At 39.8% G+C, this 26,953-nt stretch overlaps 1 protein-coding gene across 1 annotated transcript; it reads left to right on the top strand.

Moving 5' to 3' along the window:
- Positions 1–838: 838 nt before the first annotated feature.
- HS3ST5 (heparan sulfate-glucosamine 3-sulfotransferase 5) lies at positions 839–5,854 on the top strand (the record flags this gene model as incomplete). The annotated part of the gene is made up of 2 exons (XM_080700460.1): positions 839–945; positions 4,921–5,854. 2 exons carry the CDS (start codon positions 839–841, stop codon positions 5,852–5,854), a joined length of 1,041 nt encoding a protein of 346 aa, XP_080556586.1.
- Positions 5,855–26,953: the final 21,099 nt, after the last annotated feature.

The raw sequence follows: 26,953 nt of genomic DNA, 5'->3' as shown, positions 1-26,953 counted from the left end.
GGGCCTCACTAAGTAGCTGGGGTTGTCGTAAAATGCCATCCTCCTATCCCAGCCTCCTAAATGCTGAGATGTACAAGCGTGCACCACCACGACCGGCTAAGAAATCACTTTTGATTTCGTCCCTCCATTCACAACTAAAACAAGACAAGAGTAAAATATGTTACTGTATGACCAAAATGAAACTTCATTGAACTGGGATTTCAACATTTGTCCTGTTCTTCTAAAGCACAGTTTGTAGTTACTGGTTTCCCTTCTGGTCACTTTATCAGTATCCTGTGAATGATTCACAAAATATACATGTACACATATATCATATACATTATAGTATATATGCATCTTAACTTATTCTGCCAATTGTTTAGTCACATAGGTTCCCAAACTTATTTGGCTTACCAGCCCTTTTTCAGGAAAGATAAATAAATAAATTAGTCAGTATACCCTCCCCCTAGAAATCTACTTTCTTTAAGCAAATAAACAAAAAGATGCAATGACAAATTTGCATTATTTTCTGTATCTGTATTTCATCCCAGCACCTTCTGGGAGGGTAGTATCACCCACTTTGGGAACATACAGTACTGGCAGATTCTATCTACTTAATATCTTCACTCTAGATCTAGTTGCTTATCTTATAGCACAGGCCAGGAGAGAAAGGTAAGTTTTGCTAAATATCTGTTACACTGTGAAATTGCCAAGGCTGGTATGGCTGTATTCTCCACGCAGCATCACGAAAATCGACTATTCACCGGTCTTTCCACCTGTTATCGGCTTGATTACCACTGATGAATGCTCTCTCTCCCTTCTCTCAGGCTGCAGCAGTTCTGAAGGTTGATGGAGGGCCATGCTATTCAAACAGCAGGCGTGGCTGAGACAGAAACTCCTGGTGCTGGGAAGCCTTGCCGTTGGGAGTCTCCTATATCTAGTTGCCAGAGTTGGGAGCTTGGATAGGTGGGTGATGAAACACATATATATGCCCATAAGACTTTGTCTTGATTTAAAACTTTCTAGGCTGTAACTTTAAGTCTGCCCATTTGGTTTCTACCTAAAAAGTCCTAAGAAACATGTTTTTCTGAATGTTGATTGTGACTTATTGAGACTTTCATAGGAGATCCACGTTGCTCAAACCACAGTGTTTTATTGAGATCTATTCATATTCTGTATGCAATGATGCTTGTTTTCAGAGAAGGGATAAAGTTGCACAGAGTTAAAAAGAAATGTCATTTACTAGAGCACAATGTGGTCTGTGTGCATGTGTGTTGACCTCTAGCCATAGCATAACAGGGATGATATAAATATGTTTCTTCATTTTGAAATGTATGAATGGGCAATTAATGTGTTATCAGGAACATTAGCATTATGTATGCTCCTGTAAAGGATCTCATCAAGTTTGCAATCCATTGCCCTGGAAAGATGGCTGCAGGCGTGGATTTTCAACTATGTTAATTAGCTCTGGTTTTCAGAAGCTGAACATAACCAGACAGGGAGGCTGTCACTCAGAGTAATTGCCCAGAAGGCAATGGAAAATCCATGGAGAGGAAATTATGGAGCTAGCGTTTGGCTCAACATAGGCAAATTGTTGAGAGATACTGGACCTGCAGAAGTCCCAGAAATATAAATTTACTATATATTAACTGCTTCTGGACCATTTTACATCCAGTATGATTGGCAAGGACAGAGGAAGTGGTTTTTTTTTCTGAAATATGAGGCTTTTGTCTTTGCCCTTTAAAATTAATTTTTGCGCTGGAAAGACTGAAGTACATCCTCTCTAAATTCGGTTCCCATCGTCAATGAAAATTTAGCCACTCTTTAAAATAAAAACATCTGCTTTTCAATTTTGCTTCCAAAATTTAAGCTAATCTTTATACCTCACCATTTGGATATTTTAAAATAATATAAATGCGTTTCTTGTTTCTCTTCAGTCAATGTCAACTTTGGTGAAATGAATCATTTTGATGTTTTTCAATTCAAAATTTCTAAGTAAACTCCCCACTCACTAGTTGTTATCTGTGGTAAAAGAGTAACAGAGCTTATCACTTTAGGTCAATACCTTAAAAAGAATCCTAAAGTAGCATTTAATGATTAGTGAAAAGCCTGGTGGTGGTACCATTGTCTTAGGTCCATAATGAAACTTCTATATCAAGTTCTTCTCAATACCTTTAATTAACTTCTAATCGTTTCCTTTTTCTTAAGTAATTGACCTCATGATCATTAACACATTAATTATTTAGTTGTCAATTTTTTTCATTCTTAACTCATTCCCTAGTCTCTAATGGAATAGGTTTTTAAAAAATTAGATGGTTTATTGGACCTTTTCAAAACCCCTCACTTGAGTGTGTGAATAAATTATGTCTGAAATTGACACATCCTTCCTTAGGTTTATCCTTTAGTAACTGATAACCTTACTATCTAGGAAGAAGCCTGAGGTTATTGTTACTGTCCCTTCCAATCTTAAAACGCTATCCTTTTTTGGAGGGTGGGTGCATGATCAGAATCTGTTCTTCAGGAAGTGGGGGGAATGTGATGCTTTTATCCGTCTTCACATACTGTTTTGTTCTACAGGGAATAATCTTCTAGGGTAGAAAGTAGAAAGGATAATGTGGCTGGGCATAGTGATGCATGCTTGTAATCCCACTACTTGAGAGGCTGAGACAGGACCCTCAGCTACCTCACGGAGGCCCTCCACAACTGAGACCCTGTTTCAAAATAAAGAATATAAAATAGGGATGTAGCCTGGAAGTAGAATGCCCCTGAGTTCAATCCCCAGTACAAGAAAGAAAAGAAAAGAAAAGAAAAGAAAGAAAGAAAGAAAGAAAGAAAGAAAGAAAGAAAGAAAGAAAGAAAGAGAAAGAAGAGAGAGAAAGAAAGAAAAAGGAAGAAGAATATAAAGAAAGAAAATGGAAGTTTTTAGAGTTTTTCGAGGTAGGAAAATTCCATTTCGGTGCATTCTAAGCAGAGATACTTGTGTCAGTCTCTGCCCACCAGAGTTCTGTAAGAGAATTAAATCCTACAGAAAAATATTTGAGTGACTGCTTCCTCATTTCTCCCAAGGACAGTACTAGCATCATTTTAGATTCTTAGAAGTCCATCAATAGATGCCTTAGCAAATTAGGGCATTATTATCAGCCAGAACCAAGAAGACCTAAAGGACAAAATTACAGTATCAAGTAGTATCACAATTAAGCACATCTTTAGCTATATATCTCTTCAATCTTCTCATAATTTTATATCTTTAATTTAGAGCACTAGCATAGTAATTCTATTAACAAATTTATAAAAGTGAAATTCAAGTTCCTCTGAAATATTAACTGCGGTAAGCCCTGTGTTTCTAATTGTTTTCTCATTTTATACTTTTTATAATGAACATGAATTGTTTTTTTTAAGTCATGGAAAGAAAAATACTACCAAACAGTAGTATATGTTTATATTTTTCCCTAAGCATTATGAGAGCTGTTTAAACAGAGCATAGACCAAGACTGAGCATGACTCTGAAGTACAAGAGAGTATGTAGGGAAAAGAGAGGGAGACATAGATTCCAAATTACTGGAATAGCCAGAAGCTTTCAGTTGACAGACTGGTTTAATAGCCATTTTGACTAGTATTACCCCTTTTTCCAACAATGCTAAACTGCTTTCCTAGATCAACTTAGAGAATTAACAGTAAATTTCAGGTATGTATGTAAAAGGAAACTCAATTTGCTAGCCATATATATTGGCCATACCTTTTTTTTTTTATGGTACTGGGGATTGAACCCAAAGGCATTCCTTTGAGCTACACCTCCAACCCTTTTTATTTTATTTTGGTTTTTGTGTGTTTTAAAACAGTGTCTCACTAGGTTGATGAGAGCCTCACTACATTACTTACGCTATGTTCAAATCTGCCATACTCCTGTCTCAGACTCCCAAAGTGCTGGGTTTATAGGCATGCACCACCATGCCAAGCTCTGGCCATGCCAAATTAAATAGTCATTCCAATCTAATATTGTTGTGACTGTTACCACATCTTTCTCTCTGAGAAAAATAGAGATAGTTGTATATTATTCTGGTGACTTTGAGGTGGAAATACTTCTTTCTGGCTCTGTCCATTTCATTCCTTACTTTATGAACTCTAGTCCCTGACTTAAATGTGCTTGGCAATAAAGATCTGGGACTTCTGGCCACATCAAGATCGTGCTGATTTTCTGCTCGCACTTGTGGTAGATGATATATAGCACTTGCTGATGGTAATTGGGTTTGTTCCTACATTCAACAAGGTGAAAACACAATCCTGACCTCTATAAATAGAGAAGGGGAGGGAGAGGGAGAGAAGCAGAAGAAATATGGTACTCTGCTGAAGACTATACCCAAGGCCAAGGGCAGACATACTCATAGAATGAAAAGCTTAGCAAGTGCCAAGATTAGAATTTTGCAGGCTGATGACACAATGACCAAGGTAGAGATGAAGCCCTCTTTTCAGATTATATCGCAAAGATTTTTAAGAGCAGAGTGAGTGCTGAAAGCGGCAAGGAAATAATAAGCACATGAAACCAGAAACAAATGGTCTCCTTTCTGACCTTTCACCTCCCAGTTGAAGATTACAATCTCCCGTCATGTATCCTAAATGATTGTAACTGGTGAGCTGTTGAAAAGCTATTAATACGGCTAGTGTTGCTTATCTATCCTGTATTGTGAGCATAAGTACATGCCATAGTCAATTAAGTGCTTGGTGAATAAAAATTTTAAGAAGCACTAATAAAGATCCCATCAATTATATGTGCTCCATTTAATACTGGGTGGCTTAAAATAAAATTTCACAAACATATGTTCATTATGGATTGCAGTGAGCTGGGAACCAGTGATTTCATTGATACATTTAAAATCTTATTCTGATCAGGGAAGCAGAGAAATGAGAAGTCAGTCACAATGAGTGTCTCTCTATTGCTTGCAGGCTACAACCCATTTGCCCCATCGAAGGCCGATTTGGTGGAGCCCGCAGTCAGGCCGAATTCCCACTCCGAGCCTTGCAGTTCAAGCGTGGCCTACTGCACGAGTTCCGGAAGGGCAACACTTCAAAGGAGCAGGTTCGCCTCCATGACCTGGTCCAGCAACTCCCCAAGGCCATTATCATTGGAGTGAGAAAAGGGGGCACCAGGGCCCTGCTAGAGATGCTAAACCTCCACCCAGCAGTGGTCAAAGCCTCTCAAGAAATTCACTTCTTTGACAATGATGAGAATTATGCCAAGGGCATTGAGTGGTACAGGAAAAAGATGCCTTTTTCCTACCCTCAGCAAATCACAATTGAAAAGAGCCCAGCATATTTTATCACGGAGGAGGTTCCAGAGAGGATTTACAAAATGAACTCATCCATCAAGTTGTTGATCATTGTCAGGGAGCCAACCACAAGAGCTATTTCTGATTACACTCAGGTGCTAGAAGGGAAGGAGAGGAAGAACAAAACTTATTACAAGTTTGAGAAGCTGGCCATAGACCCTAATACCTGTGAAGTGAACACAAAATACAAGGCAGTAAGAACCAGCATCTACACCAAACATCTGGAAAGGTGGTTGAAATACTTTCCAATTGAGCAATTTCACATCGTTGATGGAGATCGCCTCATCACAGAACCTCTGCCGGAACTTCAACTCGTGGAGAAGTTCCTAAATCTCCCTCCCAGGATAAGTCAATACAATTTGTATTTCAATGCTACAAGAGGGTTTTACTGTTTGCGGTTTAACATTATCTTTAATAAGTGCCTGGCGGGCAGCAAGGGGCGCATTCATCCAGAGGTGGACCCCTCTGTCATTACCAAATTGCGCAAATTCTTTCACCCTTTTAATCAAAAATTTTACCAGATCACTGGAAGGACATTGAACTGGCCCTAAAATATAATGTCATGCAACACTGTGTGTTGTGCCTGGAGACAGGACGTCTCCTCTAGATAAAAAATATGCACTTTTCTTAGACACAGCTATCCAAGTCATTTTTTTCCATGTAAACTTGTACATACGCAGTGTGTGACCAAATATGAGATCAGTCCTTTTTCTACTGAAAATTCACAAAAGAAAATTAATCACCGTCTGCATAGTCACATCTCTTACACTCTTTACAAAAAAGAAGAGGTGGTGGTATGTGGGGGGGCAGGAGGGACTTCAGCTATTCTCAAAGAGTTAGTCTTCCTTTGATTCAGAATTTGTCACCCGCCATTTTCATAGATTTAAGCCAAAAGATGAATGTGTGAAAATGTACCAATGGCTGTGAAGCTTCAGGAAGTAGAGGATTCAGTTATGCATTTTTTTTTCCTAAGGGAAAGCTGGCTCTTTAATTCAGATGCTGAATTAGTGCCATGAAAACAGAAAGTGCTATTTTCTTATCATTTAAAAGAATGTCCTATCTCATAAAATTGACATTGTTCCAAAGTTCCCATGGTGAGTTTGCACTATTGTTTTCTGGACCTGGTGTCACTTGTCGCATGTCAATCACACATTGAAAAGTCAAGTCCTTTTACTTCCATGTTGTATGTCAAGAAAGAGAAATGTCATGTACATAGTGTATATTGCTGTAAATACTGGTTTCACACTAAGTAATTCTATTTTGTAAACTGAATATGGCTATTTAATTTATTGTGAAAATTAAATTTATGGTGGTATTTAAAAATGGAATGGATTAAAATTACTCTATGTGCAACTTTTTTTTTTAAAAAAGTTCATTTTGTTTTACATATCCCTGCTGAAAGGAAGCTTTTAATGTACATCTGAGGGTACTTGGAAAAATTTGCTTCTACATTGGATTTCTACACCCTTGTGAAAATATATTTATGAAGCAAGGTTGAGTATATTTTTTTTAAATCTCAACCATCTGGAAATCCAGTAATAATAACCACCTGGAAGAACCCTAATGCTGCTCTGCAACAACTTTGTAACAATTAATTTAATTTACTAGCAATTTCTGTCTTACCAGAGAGACAAGGAATACATTAATAGAATCAAGGCATAGAAAAATCACAATTTTATCTGAACCTCTAAGCAGAGTCAGACCAGTAGAGAAATTAAATAAAATAAGATTAGAAAACTTGTGTGGCCTCTGTTACTAAAATCTGCTGATGCTTCAAAAATGACTACAAATTTGCATAACTCTCTCTTTTAGTTGAAAATATATCAATCTGCTCAAAAATGACCAAATTGCATGGTGTTGCTATGATTAACATAAACATATGGCTCATTTCCACCCAGAAAAATTAACTAACTTTGGTGGCTGCATCAGATACACTCTATCATGCTTAAATTTAATTCAGAAAAAATGTGGGAAAGGTGTAACAACAAAAACAACAAAAAATGGATATTTCACACTTGATGTGAAATATCTGGTGGAAGATATTTAGGAAGGGTTTTGTTCAACATTACATTGAGAGTGCCTAAAGACATCAGCAAATCACAGTGGATTTCCCTTTACTGTAAGAAGTGTTGGTTTTCTCTATCAGTTGTTTATCCTTGTCCAGTGATTTGATGGTGAACTTTTCTAAATAAATAGCCCTTTCCCTTGCAGTGTTGGTATATATTGCTTCTCAGGCCACAGCCGGGGTAATCATCTCTTCCATCTGAATTAGCAGGATGCTGTTCTCTCAGCATGAGGCAGGCATGACACCAAGGCATGCAGGCAGGAAGCTCCTTACTACTGTGCAGTGACTCTGCAGGAGGTGTCAGGTCCAAAGATCAGTCACTTCTTCCCGAAGCCATGAATGAAGTCAACATAAGGAATATGACTTTTTATTTCCTGTGCCTCAACTCTGAGATAATGATCAGAGTAAACTCTTTGAATACTACATTCTGTGACAGAATCACTATACTGGAATTAGTTTTATAAAGATATCCCTGCAGCGTGATACAGCAAATATTGTTTTGTACCAGTGACTGTCAAATTATGCCCCATGAGAACACTGATATTTCAGATTCAACCTAAGCTAATAAATTGAAATTTCTCAGTAATAATTTTAATATTAAAATTTTTACTTATTTCTCACTAGATTTTGACAAATTGTATTTGATGAGGTAAAGAATAATGTTAGAATTGTGTAATAAAATGTAGAATGACTAAATTAATCTAAGTAATATATCCAGCACCTCAAATATTTAACATTTTGGGGATAAGAACTTTAGAAGTTTATTCTCTGTGATATTGAAACAAATAGTAGTTGATGATTAACTATATTCACCATGCTGTGCTTGATCTAAAAAAAATCAGACTCATTTCTTCTATATAATGCAGGCTTTTTACTGCTATGAATACAGGCTATACATCACAGTTTATTCTAAGATTTCATTTGATTTATGCCAACTTTTATAACTTTTGTTATTTTTAGCTCAGTAAGTCAATTTTTTTTATATTCAGGAAAGCAAAAAGTACCGTGATTTCCAGTTTTTCTGCCTCCTAAATAAGTTGGAGAATTGTTTCAAATCTTGAAGCCTCCCCACAGAGACCCAAAGCAAGAGGCCTGACATGGGAGAATTTTGGGGGGTGGTATGTTTCATTTCACTAAATAAACAGTTATAGGCACTGCTGATTAAGCCAGGTAGAGAAAAATAAAAATTCTATGACTTAATAGCATATACCTCCACAGGAGATTTTAAACCTCTTTGTTTAGAAAAATGTTTCCTGATGCCTTCAGACAACTAGCAGACCTCCAGAGAAATCTCCTGCTCATTACAATAGCTCCACTAGGGCTCTCTTTAATAAGTTACTCCTTTTACATCATGAACACCTTGCATTTCTTCTGGAGTGTTGGTGGCACCATACAGCTTTGTCAAACAGTTCTAGCTGCAAAGAGAAAAGCTATTCAAGGAATGATGAAATTTCTGATGAGTCCTCAACCCAAAACAACACCATTTGGGGAGCCAAGGGATTCCAATTATAATTAGATAAACATCCCAAGATAGGAAGAGACTAAGAAGCAGATAAAAGAGACATATGAAGCTATACATAGATGTCCTCAAACTCTGTCATATACCACCCATAAACTCTCAACTGATTAAGGCACTAACTTTTTCCACTAATTGTAATATATAGTACAAGAGAATTCTAAGAGGTTTTGACCCTTTGTTAATGTATGGTAAGTCAAAGGCTTGTAATTGGATTTGATTTTAGATTTGGTCCCTTTTATGTAGACGGACCAGCAAGAATAGCCAGCTACCAGACCAAATCCCACTCTCAAGGCTGATGGAGCCTCTTGGGAGTGTTGTACAGGATGCTGCACCTGATATAAGGGCATTCCTGGAGGACAAGTTCAAGGACACATGGGAAAGATCACCTGGGCTACTGAAGACATTAAGGGAATATGGGCATAAGTGTGGTCTCTCTTCAGGCCTGCTGGTAATCTTTTGATTTGCCCAGTTAGCTATTTGCTAAATTCATTTGCCTTCAAAAGCCTAATTTGAGGATTTTGCAGGAATGGAAAGTTTCAAATGATCACAGTGTCTTCCTGCTGAAGTCTTTTGTAGTCCTTTTGCATGCTCAGCAGCCATTTTCCACCAAGGAGAATAGCCTACAGTGTAAGCAAAGCAGAAATCATTTCCCCTAAAAATGACTACATACAGCAAAATCTTAGCAATTTGGGCTAACAAGGTGAAAATATAGAATATTTAAAACTAATTCACTGCAATAATTGCCAAGTGGACAAAATGCCAGGCTACTCTAGCAATATATCGATAAACAGCCAATTGTATCTGTTTTACTAAGTACCTACTAGTTGACATATTGGGGTATTTTTTTCAAATTGGTATAATTCAAGTATATCAAAATAATCTGTCCTCTTAAATTGGTTATTCAGGCACTCTACCATCTCTTTATCAATTTTTGTAGTAAACCTTTCTTTTATAACTAATGCAAGAATTAAATTTAGGCCTAAATATCATTTGGTAAGTTTCTAATTAATGGGGCCTTATTACACAACCTACAAAGACAATTTCCTCACATTAAAATAAAATCTTAAAAGATTTCTTTCAAAGTACATTTTATTGTACCTTTTAGGAATAAAAGTACTATTTGATAATTATTAGAAATACAGTGGAGGAGTTCAAAAAGCAGACTGAGCTGATAGCAAAGTGCATTTTCAATAGAAAGCAGCTGATTGGTATTCTAAGAACAAGCACCTGTTATTTAAAGAGAGCTTGGTGGAAAGGCCAGACTCCTTCAGTTGTACCAAGTAGGCGGAGGCATGCTTTATGCCTTATCAGGCTAAGTCTATCATGAATTTCTGAACCCTATCAGTCTACTAGGTTTGGGGAAGATGTAGGTGAAAAGATTTATTGTTTCTAAATATATGTGTCATCTGTCCCCCTTCAAAAAACAGCCTGTCAAGAAGGTGAGTAACTTTCCATAAACTGGGGAGCCATCTCAAACTAGTGTGACTTGCATCCTTGCATGCTCCTAAATGCACCCGCCTCTGCTTTGCTTTTTTTTTTTTTTTTCTCTAATGACAGCACAAAACCATCTTTAAGGCCAACTACAAAACTACCTGTCTGGCTTTCTGTTGTTTGTTTTGGTAAGACCCTACAAAAAAGGTTTAGACATAAAGTATAAAATCTACAAGTTTAGGCCGGGCATGGCGGCATCACACAGGTTCAAAGCCAGCCTCAGCTACTTAGTGAGGCTCTCAGCAACTTAGTGAGACCCTGTTTCCAAATAAAATATAAAATAGATCTGTGAGGATAGCCAGGTAGAAAGCCTCTGGGTTTCACCCCCAGTACCACCAAAAAAAAAAAAAAAAAAAAAAAAAAAACTACAAGTTTAGACTTTGAATGTAAAATAACTCATAATTACTATATGTCAGGTAATCTAACACTAGGTCCTGAAAATCACTTGACTGTAGTGTGTGTGTGTGTGTGTGTGTGTGTGTGTGTGTGTGTGGTACAGGGGGTTGAACCCAAGGGCATTCTACCTCTGAGCTACACCTCTAGCCCTATTTTATTTTATAGTTTGAAATAGGGTCTCAATAAGTTGCAGACTGCCTCACTAAATTAGTAAGTCTGGATTCGAACCTTTTATCCACCTGTCTCAAGCTTCTCAAGTACTGGGATTACAGGCATGTGCTACACAACACCCAGCTACTGCAACTCTTTACAAGTGAAAAGTTTCTGGCAACACCAGATGACAGTGTGACCATATTAAGCAGAATTAGTAATGTGATCAGGTGAGTCAAAATTCAGAAACTAGAAAAAAAAGCAAGTATTTCAGCCTAGAGAAGCCAGGTAAGGCTTCCGTGACACCACGGGGAAGGTCACAGCATCTCACCAAGCAGACAAGTGGGAAAAGCACTGAAGATGAAGAAACAGGAATAGATGTGAAAAGACTCAGAAACTGAGGAAAGCTGGAAGGCAGGTCATATGTAAAAGAAGAATGGAAACTGTATCAGAGCTCCTACCCCAGGAGTAAGTCCAGCAACCACACTCCTGAGGGGACCCTGCCAGGTACCCACCTGCCTCCTGGGGTCTGTACCCAATTGATTCTTAGAGACTAAGGGGTTGCAAATGGAAATATTATTATCCTAAAAAAAAATATTACGCTAAAAGCGTTCTTCCAAGGAGAAAATGATTAGATATGTAGTGCTCCATAAGATAGTCACAGTCCTTTCCACCTTTCTTTTCTCTTTGGTTACCTTGCTTACCTTCATGACCAGTAGCTTTCTTTGATGAAGTTGGGACCATGGAATCCTCCATATCTGGCTAATTTGCCCTCTGGGACTGAGGAAAAGGTGTCTTCCCATAGCCAACTCTAGGTACATTGACCACAAAAGAGTCATATTGTTCCTTGCCACCCAGTATCTTGCCATAGCTCCACTCTTCCTGAGACCCCATTAGGAGACAGGGGAATGAAAAGAAAACTGAATACAGCATTGTCCTAAAAGGAAGTTATAATATGTTTTCAAAAATGAATAATATATTTGTTTCATTGGAAACAAAGCATATTGCCAGGCCTGGTGGCACACGCTTGTAATCCCAGTATTCAGGAGGTGGAGACCAGAGGATCGCAGTTCACAGACAGACTCAGCTAACTTGCAAGGCCCTTCGCAACTCAGTGAGAGACTGTTTCAAAAATAAAAAGACTAAAAAACATAAGGCTAGGGATGTAGCTCAGAGGTAGAATGCCCCTGGGTTCCATCCCCGGTACCAAAAAAAGAAGAAAGAAAGAAAAGAAAGAAAGAAAGAAAGAAAGAAAGAAAGAAAGAAAGAAAGAAAGAAAGAAAGAAAGAAAGAAGAGAGAGAGAGAAAGAAAGAAAGAAAGAAAGAAAGAAAGAAAGAAAGAAAGAAAGAGAAAGAAAGAAAGAAAGGAGAGAAGGAGAAAAGGAAAGGGAAAAAAGAAAGAAAAAGAAAACAAAGCATATAAGCTAAACTTCTGAGTGAATTGAGAAAGTCAATTTGTCTCTTGGAATTTGAGCTTTCCATTAAATAGGAAAATCAGAATGGGATGCTTAAGCTCTTTCATATGACATTTAAGCTCTTTTAGATTACATTTCCTATTCCGGTGGCCCTGAATGTACAGAGTCGAAGGGATGAAGGTGGAGGAATAACGAGGTATAGACTCAGAGTGCCCTACTATCTTGTGCACACAAACTCTCCAAGAAGTTGTAGTTTAGCGATTTGTTTTTAAGGGATATTCTGTGTGTGTGTGTGTGTGTGTGTGTGTGTGTGTGTGTGTGTGTGTGTAAGAGAGAGTTTGAGAGACTGACTGAGGATTGACCCAGGGCATAATATATCTGAGCTCTACCCCCAGTCTTTTTTATTTTTTGTTTTAAAACAAGTTTTTACTAGTCACTGAGAGTTTCCCTGTTGCTGAGGCTGGTCTCGAATCTTTGATCTTCCTGTCTTAGCCTCCTAAGTACAGATAATACAGGCATCCACCACCACATTCGCCTTTATTTTATTTATTATTATTATTTTTTGGGTGGTGGTACTGTGGGTGGAACCCAAAGGCTTCCTACCTCCAGGCTATACTACCAGACCTATTTTATATTTTCTATTTGGAAATGGTCTCACCAAGTTGCTGAGAGCCTCACTAAGTAGCTGAGGCTGGCTTCGAACATGTGCAATCCTCCTGTCTTAGCCTCCCAAGCCCGGGAATCACAAGTGTGCGCCACCACGCCCAGTGACATCCAGCCTTTAAGGGATATCTTTTAACATCATTCCCTTGCAACTGAATTTTTCTTCAATTCAATACTCAACTTTGGATTCCATTTTACCTCTCCCATCTGCCACATGATAAACCATTTCTAAAGCATATTATTTAGTTCCTGATTCTGTTGCTCTGCTGGATAGTTCTGGTGGGACCTAGGTTGGCCCCCTCTGCCGGCCTCTTTTGCCTTCGTCCTGTCAGCTGGTGAGTGGCTGATCAAAGATGGTCCCTCTTAAGTACCTGGTGGTTTGTGCTTCTTCCTTGGTGGTGTCTACCAATACTGGCTGTTGGTTTGATGATGAAGGTTCCTGAGCCATGTGTGTCTCATCATATTAGACTCACCTGGGTTTTTTCACAGGGTAGTCAGAATGATTCAAAGGATAGCAAAGGAAAGTAAGTCCCAAGGGCAAGCACTTTTCAAGCACCTATTCCCATTATGTTGGAAATTGTCCTGTCAGCTTTCAAAGTATGTTACAGGACCAAGCCTCAAGTCCAAGTGCAAGGAGACCCCATATGGGTGTGGACATAGAAAAGAAAAATTTGTGATCACTTCTGTAAATAATTTACCAGACCTCTCAACCTTGATTTTTATCTTAATAAAATTATATTAATTTTAGTAGTGATTTAGTAGATTTTATTTTCCTTAATTCCTAAAGAAACATAAAATGAAAATAAAATATTTATATTCTAACTATGTTTCCATTCAAAGATATTTACATCCTAAAGATATTTGCACTGAAAGATATTTACATCCTAATTTCATGAATAGATGAATGTGTTACCTTACATGGCAGAATGGATTTTAAACATATGATGGAGTTAAAAATCTTGAGATGGAGTGTTTTAGAGTATCTGTATGATCCTGGTTTAACCACAAGTATTCTTAAAAGTAGACGACCAAAGCTGGGTATTGTGTTAGGCACCTAGAATCCCAGTACTTGGGAGTCTGAGACAAGAGGATCACAGGTTTGAGGATAGCCTCTGCAATTAGCAAGACCCTCAGCAACTTAGTGAGATGCTGTTTCAAAATAAAAAATAAAGTAGGACTGGAGTATATCACAAAGGTAGAAGGCCCCTGGGTTCAATCCCCAGTACCAAAAAAAAAAAAAAAAAAAAAAAAAAAAATGCAGACATCCAGGGCAATAAGAAGGATGGTGAAGAGGAAAGAGAGATGTAACATCACTGGCTTTGAAGATGTAGGAAAGGAGCCATGAGCCAAAAATCCATGCAGGCTTTAGAAGCTGGATGAGGCAAAGAAATGAATTTCTCAGAGTCTCAGCAGGGATCTTATCCCCACCGACAACTTGATTTTAGCCCAGTGAGACCTACATTGAATGTATAAACTTTTAGAAATGTAAGATAACAAGTTTGTGTCATTCTAAGCCACTAATCTGTAGTCTTTTGTGGTAGCCACCATAGAAAACTAATACAAGACAGAAGAGGAAATTAGCATTTACAAAATGCTGCTGTGTTTTCATCAGGGAGCAATCCTTCCTCATAAGTAAGTGATGTGGCAACAGACATCACCAACAGGTGATCTCAGCAAGGCAAGCTGCAGTCCTGCAGACAACAGGGCCCTGCACATTCTCTAAGGCTGTACGGGCCTTGCAGACACATAGAGTAGCCCCCCAAGAGCAGCCCCTGAGTGACAGAAACACAGAGCGAGCCTTTTCTCTTCTGGACATCTCCACTGAAGCTCAAAACATAAAAATAATAATAATTTCAATGGTAAATGTCAGGTAATCTTATGGAAAAATATAGATTACATGACATTTTTAAATACCTTTAATATTATGGTTTTTATGCTGAAAGAAAAAAAAAAAGAAGTCTGCCTTCTTTCAGGACCATAAAATCTAGCAAATAGAACTAGAAAATCTGAAGCCTCCAAAGTCCAGGGGCCTCAGTTTAGTGTCAGATTTGCCCCAGTTCTCCTCCAAAGGCTTAAAAAACATCCTTCAGGAAGACAAAGGCTTTAAATTATTTTTTTCTAGATTTAATGGTATTCAGAGGCACTTACTGATCACCTAATTCGTCTCTAGTTCCGAAAGGATCTATCAAACAGTTACTAAAGGTCAGCAGGAAAGCTAGAATTGAGGGTGTGATCAGAATACAGCCCTCCAAAATTCCATTCCAAGGCCACCTGTCAAGAAAAGCCTCTAAATTATTCAATTTATTATTTAGATCTGCCTGCCTCCTAAAAGGATTTGTGGTGGAATTTTCTAATTAAAACTGGTTTGTAATCTCTTTCTAATCTTATTTTATTGAATGGATTTTAACCTCTTGTACTTAATCAACCTTGAATAGTAACATGTATTGAACCAATATAAAAAATATGAATTAGTACTATAACTAAAATATGCATACATTTAATACATATGTAATACATACTGACATGTATTTATTTGCAAGTCTGTTGAAAAAGCTAATGGTAATGGTCTATTATGGGTCTAATTCAAGCCATTCTTTTACTAGAAATTACCTGTCAAATTTGCATAGTTGTCCTTAAAAAATGACACTCCAAGGCTGTCACAATCTAGCCAAAGTGAGTACATACAAAATAAAAAAATTAAAACTCAATAAATTATTATTTCTAAACCATATCAGGCAATCTGGAAACACAAACTTTCATAAAAGAACAGTGCTTACCTACAGTTACACTTCATGTAGTATAAGAAATTTCAATGCTAAATATATACATGTCCTCTAAACCAAAGATATTGAAGTCACTTGCATAGGGACGGGAGACTGTTGTGTGCATGTGCACATAGTTCTTTCCGGGCACACGCTGTAATCCCCGCGCTTGGGAGGCACAGACAGGAGGATCGTGCAGGTTCGAAGCAGCTGCACTGGCTTAAGAGACCCTGTTTCCAAATAAAAGATATAAAATAGGTCTGGGAGTGTAGCCCAGAGATAGAAGGGCTTCCAGGAACCCCAGTACCACCAAATATGTGTATGTATGTGTGTGTGTGTGTGTGTATATATATATATGTATATATATATGTATATATATATGTATGTATATATGTATGTATATATGTATGTATATATGTATGTATATATGTATGTATATATGTATGTATATATATGTATATATATATGTATATATATGTATATATGTATATACATATGTATATATGTATATATGTATATATGTATATATGTATATATACATATGTGTATATGTATATGTATATGTATATATGTATATATGTATATATATGTATATATGTATATATGTATATATGTGTGTATATATGTGTATATATGTATATATATGTGTATATATGTGTATATATATATATAAAATGTTCTTACGTTTGTCCATGTGTGTGATTCACAACAATCCTGTAATAGTCACTCATTCCTTTGTTCTTTTTTTATCTCAAGAGCATTCTGCCTTTGAGCTACACCCCCTGCCCTATTGTACTTTTTAGTTTGAAATAGGGTCTCAATAAGTCGCTGAGGGGCTTGCTAAGTTACTGAGGCTGTCCTCAAGCCTGCAACCCACTTGTCTTGCCTTCCCAAGTACCTGGATATCTTGACCATCAGCTTGACCATCACAAGTCTTCCACCTTGGAGTATATCTGGTTTATCTGAAAATACAGTTACATTTAATGATAAATTAAAGAACAAATTGTTTATTTGACATGACTATGTGTACCTATTGTGTCTGAGGCACCGCTCTTTAGTTAACCCAAATATAGTACTAAACTAATAAGTATATAAAAAGAAAAACCTCCAAAAGCATGGAATTGATCTTTCTCTGGGATCCTGAAGTGGCCTTGGGAACTCTAACTACAGATCCAAACATTACTGGAAAAAAAAAGGTATCTGATGTGAGTATTCAGAATCATGGTGACAGAGGGCCCCAAGAGACACCCACTGAGCATTCTCTGAGTCTATACTCCTGGAATAACCAGATAAGTCAGCCACACTCACCATTATTTTGGGGTGGAGTTTGTTGAAGTTGCTCAAATTATTGGTTATTATGTGATTGTGATCAGCCTCAAAAAATTACTTCTACCTTTCTAGTTTCGTCTTCAAACAATATCCTTGAAATATTTGGAGAAAAGACTTAAAACAATTCTTTATTTGAAGTTAACTCTTTTCAGCCTCTCTGGCTGCCTCCTGCCCCACATGAGCCAAGCCCCTGCCAAAATGTTCCCAGGAGTCCTCGGGAGCTCCTCCGCTCTTCTGACACAAGAGCCTCCAAATCCCCAAAGTATACGTAGGACAAGGTATAAGGGGGTTGACGTGCACACACTCGTGTGGAAGAGAGCCTTCCCTCCTTACACACACCCTTTTAGGAAGAACCAGTCATCCAAAAAAGAAATAAAAGAATCTCTTTCCATCCCTATGTTCAGAATACACCCTCTCTATAGAGACAGGCTAAAGCAGGGGATGAATCTGGTAACAGAAACAATGATAAACTCATAAACTCATGATAGGCTTCACTCAGCACTTATGGTTTAGATGAACGAGTCATGCTTTAATCATTTTGATGATTAAAGGTTTTACTGCTGGTTTAAACTTCCTGTCTCTTTCTTCCCCTAGAATAGATTCTGTGCCAGAAGATTCTATGATCCTTTTGTCTCACCAGCAGCTAGACATGTCCCCAGCAGTGGACACAGTACATGATTTTGCTGGGCTCCTGAATGTTCACTATATGGTTAGTGTATCGTAAAATAGAAATGCTAAGAAGCAAGAGCAAGCTTCAATATCTGTTCTTCAAAGGCCCTCTTATGTCAGATGCCAGTATAAAGCTCAAATTCCTTTCTCCTTATAAAAAATGGCAGAGAGGTGGCAAAATGCCAACACCTTTTTAGGTAAGAGTCCCTGCCCCTCAATAACACTGGTCCTTAAATGTTCTCTGTTAAGCTGTTAAATTTTATACCTAAGCATGAATTAAGACTGCAAATTTCAAAAACAATAACTAAAGCATAAATTAACTTCCACTTTCATCACATTAAACCATTGCTCTGCATATTAACTTTTTTATGATTTTACAAGTAAACGTTTTAGTTCACTGATTGTATACAAGCTGGGGCTAGATTGTTTTTATTTCCTTCGGTACTGGGGATGGAACCCAGGGCCATTCTACCTCTGAGCTACACCCCCAGCCCTAATTTTTATTCTTTATTTTGTAACTGGGTCTCACTGAGTTGCGAAGGGCCTGTCTGCAAACCACGGTCCTCCTGTCTCAGCCTCCCAAGTGTGCGCCACCACGCCCAGCTTAGATATTTTTTTTTCTGTTGCTGCTGTTGTTGTTAATTATACTTGAATTCTATCTATTTTGCATGTTAATGCATTTTAGCCTCAAAAAGTGTCAAACACAAAATGAACTCAAAGAAAGTAGGCAGTTATTAGGACACAAGGAGTTTAGAGAATAATAGGAATCTATATACACACAACAGTGATATTCAAAAAAACACTTTTATTTGCTTTGGCACATTTAGGAAATTATTATTTGACATTAATTAAACAATAATTAAAGCTAATTATTTTAATAAGGCTCTGCACGTACAAATAAAATAATGAGACCATAAATGATCCACCTATGTCTACTCTCTAAATGTGGAAGTAAATGCAAATTGAAATTGTCGTTCTCTGAATCAATCTTGCTGATTATTGCATCTTGGTGGATTGATTATTTCATATAGACACAGGCAAATCTTTTAGGAACATATTTTGATGCATGTATGATTTTGGAAAATTCTCCAAATGAAGAGGCAGCAGCTGTGAATAGATGAAAATTCCCTGGCTTCAAGATCCACCTAAGCCAAGTGAGTTACATCTGTCAGGAAGGACCAATAATAAGGTTAACATCCACCTAATGGAACTGCCTATCTCTGTATCTCATAGATAAGTCTAGCAGAGACTCATATGGAATGTTTATGTCAGTTCCTATCCCTCGTATAATAGAGGAAAAACTGAGATGTGGAAAAATTCAGTGACCTGCTGATGTGTACGCAATGGAAAATGACAAAGCTGGAATCAGTTCCTGGGATTTGGATCCTCACCACTCCATGGAACCCAGCTTTCCTTAATATGTTTAGTACATTGTCGTGATTATACTCAGGAAGAATTGTTGTTGGCTTTTTTTTTTCCACCAATTTATAGTGAAGAAAGGTACAGAGCAAGAAAGAAGCCCATATTCATAACCTAAAAATACTAAGTAAAAGTCATCAATATCTGACTTTGCAACACAAAGGCAAAGAACAGGGTTTCTCATGCATTCTAATGCCACAACACACATACAACACTACGTTTGCTTACCAACCTGAAAAATATATCAAAGCTATTATTGTTGGCCCTGGAGACCCCTTAGCTGCCTGGCCCTGCTAGCTGCTCTGAAAGACATCAATTTATCTTCTGAGGACAATTTATCTTGGCATATCTCTAACCTGTTCACAACTTACTCATGTACCTTGGCCCATAGATGGGAAATTCTACTATATGATAAATATCCTTTTAATTGTTAGATTAAATGTAAGAACTGAAAGTACTGTAGCTTCCTGACTTTCATTTATCTTCATGGAAGAGGCTTCAAGTAAAGAAAAACAAAATTACAGACACTGGAAATATAATGGTTTACAAAAAATTAGGAAATCAAAGCTCTAATTTGCTCAATTAGTTAAAACAGTTCTCAGCTCTGGCAAAACGAGGGAATCACCTACAGAATGGTGAAAATTAATACCTAACTGCATCTCTAGAGGTCGCAAGTTTATGATCTGCAGACTAGCCTAGACATTCAGATGTGTTTTTTTTTTTAATCTCCAAGTGATTCTGATATGCAGACTGGGTTGAGAGCCCCCTATTCTGAAATGTAAGTGTTTACTTCAGTATTTAAGTAAATATAGCGTAATTAAGAGAATTATATCTTTGATATTTCTTCTGCATTGCAAACAACATAGGAACACCTTCCTATTCCTTTCTAGGCCTGTACACATACTTTATATCATAGTAATGATAAGAAAGATGCAAATAAAATTTAACTATTTACTAAATAATGTTAAGAGTCTCTAAAATTCATTATTAGCTGGGTATGGATTTACACACCTGTAATCTCAATACTTGGGAGGCTGACAGGAGGATCACAGGTTTGAGGACAACCTCATCAAGTAGTGAGACTCTCATCAACCTAGAGAGACTCTGTTTCAAAATAAAATTAAAATAGGACTGGAGGTATAGTTCAGAAGTAGAATGCCCCTGAGTTCAATCCCCGGTACCATAAATTAATTAATTATAATCAATAATAACATATAATTATAATAAATAAAAATAACTTTGCATGCATAATAACAGTCAGAGATGACCAACTACAGACCATCTTAGCTCCTCGCATTTAGGGCCCATCACAGGGAGGATAAGGAGGGCCAATTGCTCCAAGCTTCACATTGACAAATAGGCCAAACTTGGACTACTCACATTATCTCCAAACGAAATTAGGTTGCTATTTCTAAAAAACACTGACATATATTACACACTTTGACATACATCATTTTCTAATCACTCAGAAACTCAGAAAATAGTGTTGGGACCTTGACTTCTAAGAATCAATCATCTCACATCTGTACCTAAACTTATTAACAGCAAGACTGCCAGGATAGAGAAGATACCCTTTTAGTGTATTTGCTTTGTTCTTCCTTATCAATTCTGTTGAGATACAAAAGCATGGGACCCACAGGTCTGCAGGAGAATGTCCTTTGAACAGATCAAGTACAAGCACGAGAAAAAGTGCAGAAATGCTAATCCATATTCCCAGAGAAATGCTCTGGTTTCAATATTCCTTTTGAAAAAAAAAAAAAAAAAAGCATAGCTTCTCTAGTAAGTTGGTCACACTCCAAGAGGAATTAAGCTTGAAAGATAACAGAACTTCAAAAGTCAAATTGAAAAGAGCAGACCTAAGGCTGTGAAGGGCATTCAGAAGAGAGAAGAGTTTTAACTCAGCTTTCAAAGCATGTTCTCCTCTCCTCTTTGAAAGTTTCTGACACTTTCGGGGTTGCTGAAGATTTTCCCACCCGTGACATCTTTCATCAGAAAACCATGAAATAACAAAAATCTCTCTCCAGTTAGAATGGGGGAAAAAGTGAAAGTAGGTTAAAGTAAGTTGCTTCTTACTATCATCTCTAAGAAAGTTCTTTGAGCCTTATCTCACTGCAAAATAGTAAGATGTACATTCTACTGTGAATGCAACTGAGGTCCTACTACAATTTGAGGTGGTTTGCCTCCTAGAGGTTCCTGGATCCTCAAAATGACAATATTAAGAGGTAGTGGTCCCTTAAGAGGTGGGACCAAGTGGGAAGTCCTTATGGGCATGGAGCCCTGAGTTTGTTCTCTAGAGAGAAAGTTGCATAAAGAGCTGCTCCTTGACACAGCCTGCCTTTGGCATTTCATTTTAATAACAGAAAACTGACTCATGTGGGACCCCCAAAGAAAACAGAAGCATTACTATATTACCAGCAATGTATCTCCATGACCCATTTGCCAGGAATAGAAAAAATACAAGGAGGAGGGATAAGAATAAAAAGTATAAACATACACCTCAACAATTACATTTATGCTTTTTCTAGGCTACTTCCTTTACCCATAATCCTCTGCCATCCTGCACTTATCTGGGTAATCTCTGCTAGCCCTTCGAGGCTCAAGTGATACACACTCCTTTTAGTGCTGTTTACAAGTTCCAGTTCTGAGCATGAAGAATATAAAGTTCACAAGTTTACAATGCAATGTTCCTATCCTCAAGGAGCCATTTGCCAGATTCAGTGCTTTGCACGTGAGACATGACAGTAAAAAAATGCTTACTCCCAAAGAACTAGGTTGACTGCTAGACACAGAAATGGAATAGTGCACAGTACAGGATTTCTCTTCCCAAGTATATGCATGCCAGGCTCAATATGGGCCAAATGATGGTACAGAATACCAGGGACCCATCCTCAGGGAGCTGCCTTCCTAAACTTCTGGCCTAATAATTGCTTCAAAACCCTGATAAATGTCACCACTTTGAGACTGGGATATTTTCAGAGTCTATTTCTCCCATCGACTATAGGCATATTGATAGCTCAATTGTAACTTATATTTTTCTCTCTCACACTAAGCACAGTGACTTCAAAAAACAAAAACTACAGCTACTGTTGACAACAAAGATATGTGTGGCTCTAAACCAAATTACTGAATTTCTGTTTAAAATGTCAATAAAGTTTCAGAGAAACATTTTCTTTGCTAGCATTCTCTTGAGTGTGTTTGCTTCAATATTCATGAGTGACACTGGCTGGTGGTTTTCTTTCTCTGGGCTTTCTTGATCTGGCTTCTACATCAATGCTTTGCTTATTTCAGAAAAGGAGTTAGGAGAGTCTAGAATGGAACATCACATTCTTTTTCTGTAATGGGCCAGGGAGTAAATATTTTAGGCTTCATGATCCATTTTGTCTCTGTTGCAACTACTCAGCTTTGTCTGAAAGCACTCATGGTCAACGAAGCCATGAGTGGGCATGGCGGTGTTCCAACAGAATTTTAGAAGAGAAAGCCAGGTGGCTGGAGCCGAACGTGGTCTATGGGCTTTGGTTTGCTAAAAATCTGTGCTGCAGTCCGGGCCTCTGGCCCCGACCCTGGGCGGGTGGGCAGGCGATGGCGGGACACCCTTCAGCGACCCCCTCTCCACCCGGAAGGACCCTGTGGTCCGGGCCTCTGGCCCCGACCCTGGGTGGGCGGGTGGGCAGGCACTGGTTGGGCACCCCTAGGCTACCCCCTTTCCACCCAGAAGGACCCTGTAAAAAAGGAAAAGAAAAAAAAAAAAAGGAAAATATCGGAGAGGGGTCAAGGAGGCCGTGGCGGATGCCAGGATACTGGAGATGCAGACAAAACTTATCCAAATGAACTGGAATTATTGGAAAAATTCCCCACTAAGGAGGACTGTTTCTTCTCTACATTGTTAAGAATCTTGGACATCACCTGTAAGGAGAGAGACTATAGCGGAGACCAAGGAGAAAGGCGGTGCTGAAAGCGGTCTCCGCGTTGGCGGTGGAGACTTGTATTCAGGAGAAGCAGAAATAGGATCCTACCAACCTTATTTTTTTTGGAGAAATTACACCAAAAGTTGAATGCTACCGTTGCGCATGCTTAGGAACACTGAACAACATTCAGAGAGGAAAAGAACTTGGGAAAGATTTGAAATGGTGGAGGCAGTGGCATTGGCAGTGGCCAGTACTCAGGGGAGGCAGAGATCTGATGCATTACACCTGAAACCTTTGAAGTAATGACCCCAGAGGCCGAATGCCACCACCACGCACCCTCGAGAATGTGGGACAAATGGTTGGGCAAAGAGGGTGCTCGCATTGGAGCCTGCCGAGGGGTGAGGCCGGCAACGGACACAGCAAAGCTGGGATTGGAGCCTTTTGTGAGGCAAGGCTGGTGCTGGAGCCTCCGAGGCTGAGATCGGAGCCTGCCGAGGGGTTAGGCCAGTGCTGGGGCCAGTGAAGCCGGGATCGGATCATGCCATGCGGCAAGGCCGGTGCTGGGGCCTCCGAGGCCGGGATCGGAGCCTGCCGAGGGGTTAGGCCGGTGCCGGGGCCAACAAGACCAGGATTGGAGCCTGCCGTGAGGCAAGGCTGATACTGGAGCCTCCAAAGCTAGGATCAGAGCCTGCCGAGGGGTTAGGCCGGTGCCAGGGCCAATGGCCGGCATCGGAGCCTTCCATGAGGCAAGGCCGCTATTGAGGCCTCTGAGGCCGGGATCAGAGCCTGCCGAAGGGTTAGGCCGGTGCTGGGGCCAGCGAGGCCGGGATCGGAGCCTGCCATAAGGCAAGGCCAGTCCTGGGGCCAGCAAGGCCGGGATCGGAGCCTGCTGTGAGACAGGCTGGTGCTGGGGCCTCCAAGGCCGGGATCAGAGCCTGCTGAGGGGTTAGGCTGGTGCCGAGGCCAGCGGCTGGCATCGGAGCCTTCCGTGAGGCAAGGCCGCTATTGAGGCCTCTGAGGCCGGGATCAGAGCCTGCCGAGGGGTTAGGCCAGTGCTGGGGCCAGTGAAGCCGGGATCAGAGCCTGCTGTAAGGCAAGGCCGGTGCTGGGGCCAGCGAGGCCAGGATCAGAGCCTGCCATGAGGCAAGGCCAGTGCCGGGGCCTCCAAGGCCGGGACCGGAGTCTGCCAAGGGGTTAGGCCGGTGCCGGGGCCAACAAGACCAGAATTGGAGCCTTCCGTGAGGCAAGGCCGCTATTGAGGCCTCCGAGGCCGGGATCGGAGCCTGCCGAGGGGTTAGGCCGGTGCTAGGGCCAGCGAGGCCGGGATCGGAGCCTTCCGTGAAGCAAGGCCGTTACTGAGGCCTCCGAGGCCTGGATCGGAGCCTGCCAAGGGGTTAGGCCAATGCTGGGCCATCGGCTAGCATCGGAGCCTGCCGTGAGGCAAGGCCGGTGCTGGGGCCTCCGAGGCCGGGATCAGAGCCAGCTGAGGGGCTAGGCCAGTGTTGGGGCCAGCAAAATCAGAATTGGGGCCTCCCATTAGGCTAGGCCGCTGATTGAGCCAGCGAGGTCTGGATCAGTCCACCGGGTAGCCAGGCCACAACTGGGGCCGTCAAGAGTGGGATCGTATTTGCAACGCGGCATGCACAGAGAAATATCGCAGAAAATTAAAACCAGATGCTTCCCCTAATCACCAATAACTAGGAGGAAAGGGGCAACAGGAAGTGGTCGAGCTATAGAAAGGGCTCTATAGTGAAGCAATTAAGGTGACCAGAGGGTATGGAATAGGGGAAGATGGAGCCTCTTTAAAACGCAGGAGGTATATAAACATATGTATCAAAGTTAATCACCAAACAAGCATGGGATCGAGGGAGGGGGAGGGAATGGGATGCGGACTGGATGAGGGCTAATTGGATGATGTGTGCTTGTATATCCTCTCAAGTCTTGTATTCCAATGTGATGTATGATTACAATGCACCAATAAAAATAAAAAATAAAAAGCTGTGCTGCAGTCATCTATAGAGCATGTGGACCATGTGATCTTTGAAGAGGTGGTAAATACTGGAAACTAAATTTGTGTCTTCTCCATAATTTATCTGTTGAAATTTATTCTCCAAGGTGATTATGTTACAAGATATAGCCTTTGGGAGATGAGTAGAGGTTTGTGCCTTTAGAAAAGACCCTAGGAAGCTCCCTTGCTGGATGTGCCATGTGAAGGCACAGCAGAAAGGCACTGTATATGAACCAAGAAGTAGGCCATCACAAGATACCTGGTATAACAGATTCCTCAACCTTAGACTTCTCAGCCTCCAAAACTGTGAGAAAGAAATTTCTGCTGTTCATAAGCCATCAAGTAAGATATTCTGTTATAGCAGCTTGAATGGGTAACATTCGGTGTAACAGGAGCTGGGAAGAGGAAGCCCAGTTCACCAGGCCAAGCATAGGAGTGAAGAGCGTGAGCGGGGTATTATTGTGCTCATGGATTCTGACATAACCTCAGTTTGGTCAGAGGAGCTGAGAGTCTAACTCCAGTGCTGAGTTTTGGGAGTTGTCCCTAAAGAGCTGAAATGAGCTTAGGTAACCTACTTTACCTCTCTGGGCCACCAAGAGAATTAAGTCTAAGTTTTTGTTTTTGTTTTTGTTTTGCCCACTTCTAAAAGTCTAACTTATGTAATAGCAAAGGGAACTTATATTTCTTCTTTTTTTTTTTTTTTTTTTTTTTTTTGGTGGTACTGGGGTTCCTGGAAACCCTTTTACCTCCAGGCTACACTCCCAGACCTACTTTATACTTTTTATTTGAAAACAGGGTCTCTTAAGCCAGCGCAGCTGGCTTTGAACCTGCGCGATCCTCCTGTTTCCGCCACCAAGCGCAGGGATTACAAGTGTGCGCCACCACGCCTGGCATGGGAACTTATATTTCATTCACATATTCTGTATGCCATGCCTTTTACTAGCTATTCTACATACACTGAAGGGAAGAAAACTGGTTTTTTTCTGTTACCAATGACATGATAGTAAATATTTAACAACCAGGTTTCTTGGGGGTTAAAGGAATTGGTTTGCAGTAGTTGCTGATATCTGTGGTGTAAATACTCCACCATGGCTTCAGGCTACCACCTCATAGTCACTGATGCCTAGTTGGGAGGACGGTGCAATGAAGCAGCACTATATGGTATGTCCATCACACAGACACAACAGATGAAAATAACCTCAGAATGTAGGTGATAGTGACATGGAAGAAAATTATGAAAAAGCAATGCTTTTATATTTATTAGATTTTTATATGGTTGATTTAATTGTAAGTATATACAACTTAAATTTTTTTCTTTTTTTGTGTGTGGATCTGGGGATGGAACTCAGGGGCATTCGACCTCTGAGATACACGCCCTGCCCTATTTTTTATTCTTTATTTTGAAACAGGGTCTCACTAAGTTGCAGAGGGACTCACTAAGTAGCCAAGGCTGTCCACAAACTGAGATCCTCCTGTCTCAGCCTCCCAAATGCTGGAATTACAAGCGTGAGCCGCCATACCCAGCTCTACAACATATATATATATTTTTTTTTGGGGGGGGGGTGGTACTAGGGTTCCTGGAAGCCCTTCTACTTCCAGGCTACACTCCCAGACCTATTTTATATTTTTTTTAAATTTGGGAACAGGGTCTCTTAAGCCAGTGAGGCTGGCTTCGAACCTACACGATCCTCCTGTCTTTGCCTCCCAAGTGCAGGGATTACAAGCATGTGCCACCACTCCCGGCTACAACTTAATTTTCAATAATACCCATATTTAACATTTGGTTCTCAAAATTTCTAATATAGCAGTCAATTCTTGAGAGTATGCACAAGCTGGCTGCAACACACTACGATTATCAC

Source organism: Muscardinus avellanarius, assembly GCF_963383645.1.
Source record: "Muscardinus avellanarius genome assembly, chromosome: 8".
Lineage (NCBI taxonomy): Eukaryota > Metazoa > Chordata > Mammalia > Rodentia > Gliridae > Muscardinus > Muscardinus avellanarius.
This window is presented reverse-complemented; position numbering and strand designations above follow the sequence as displayed.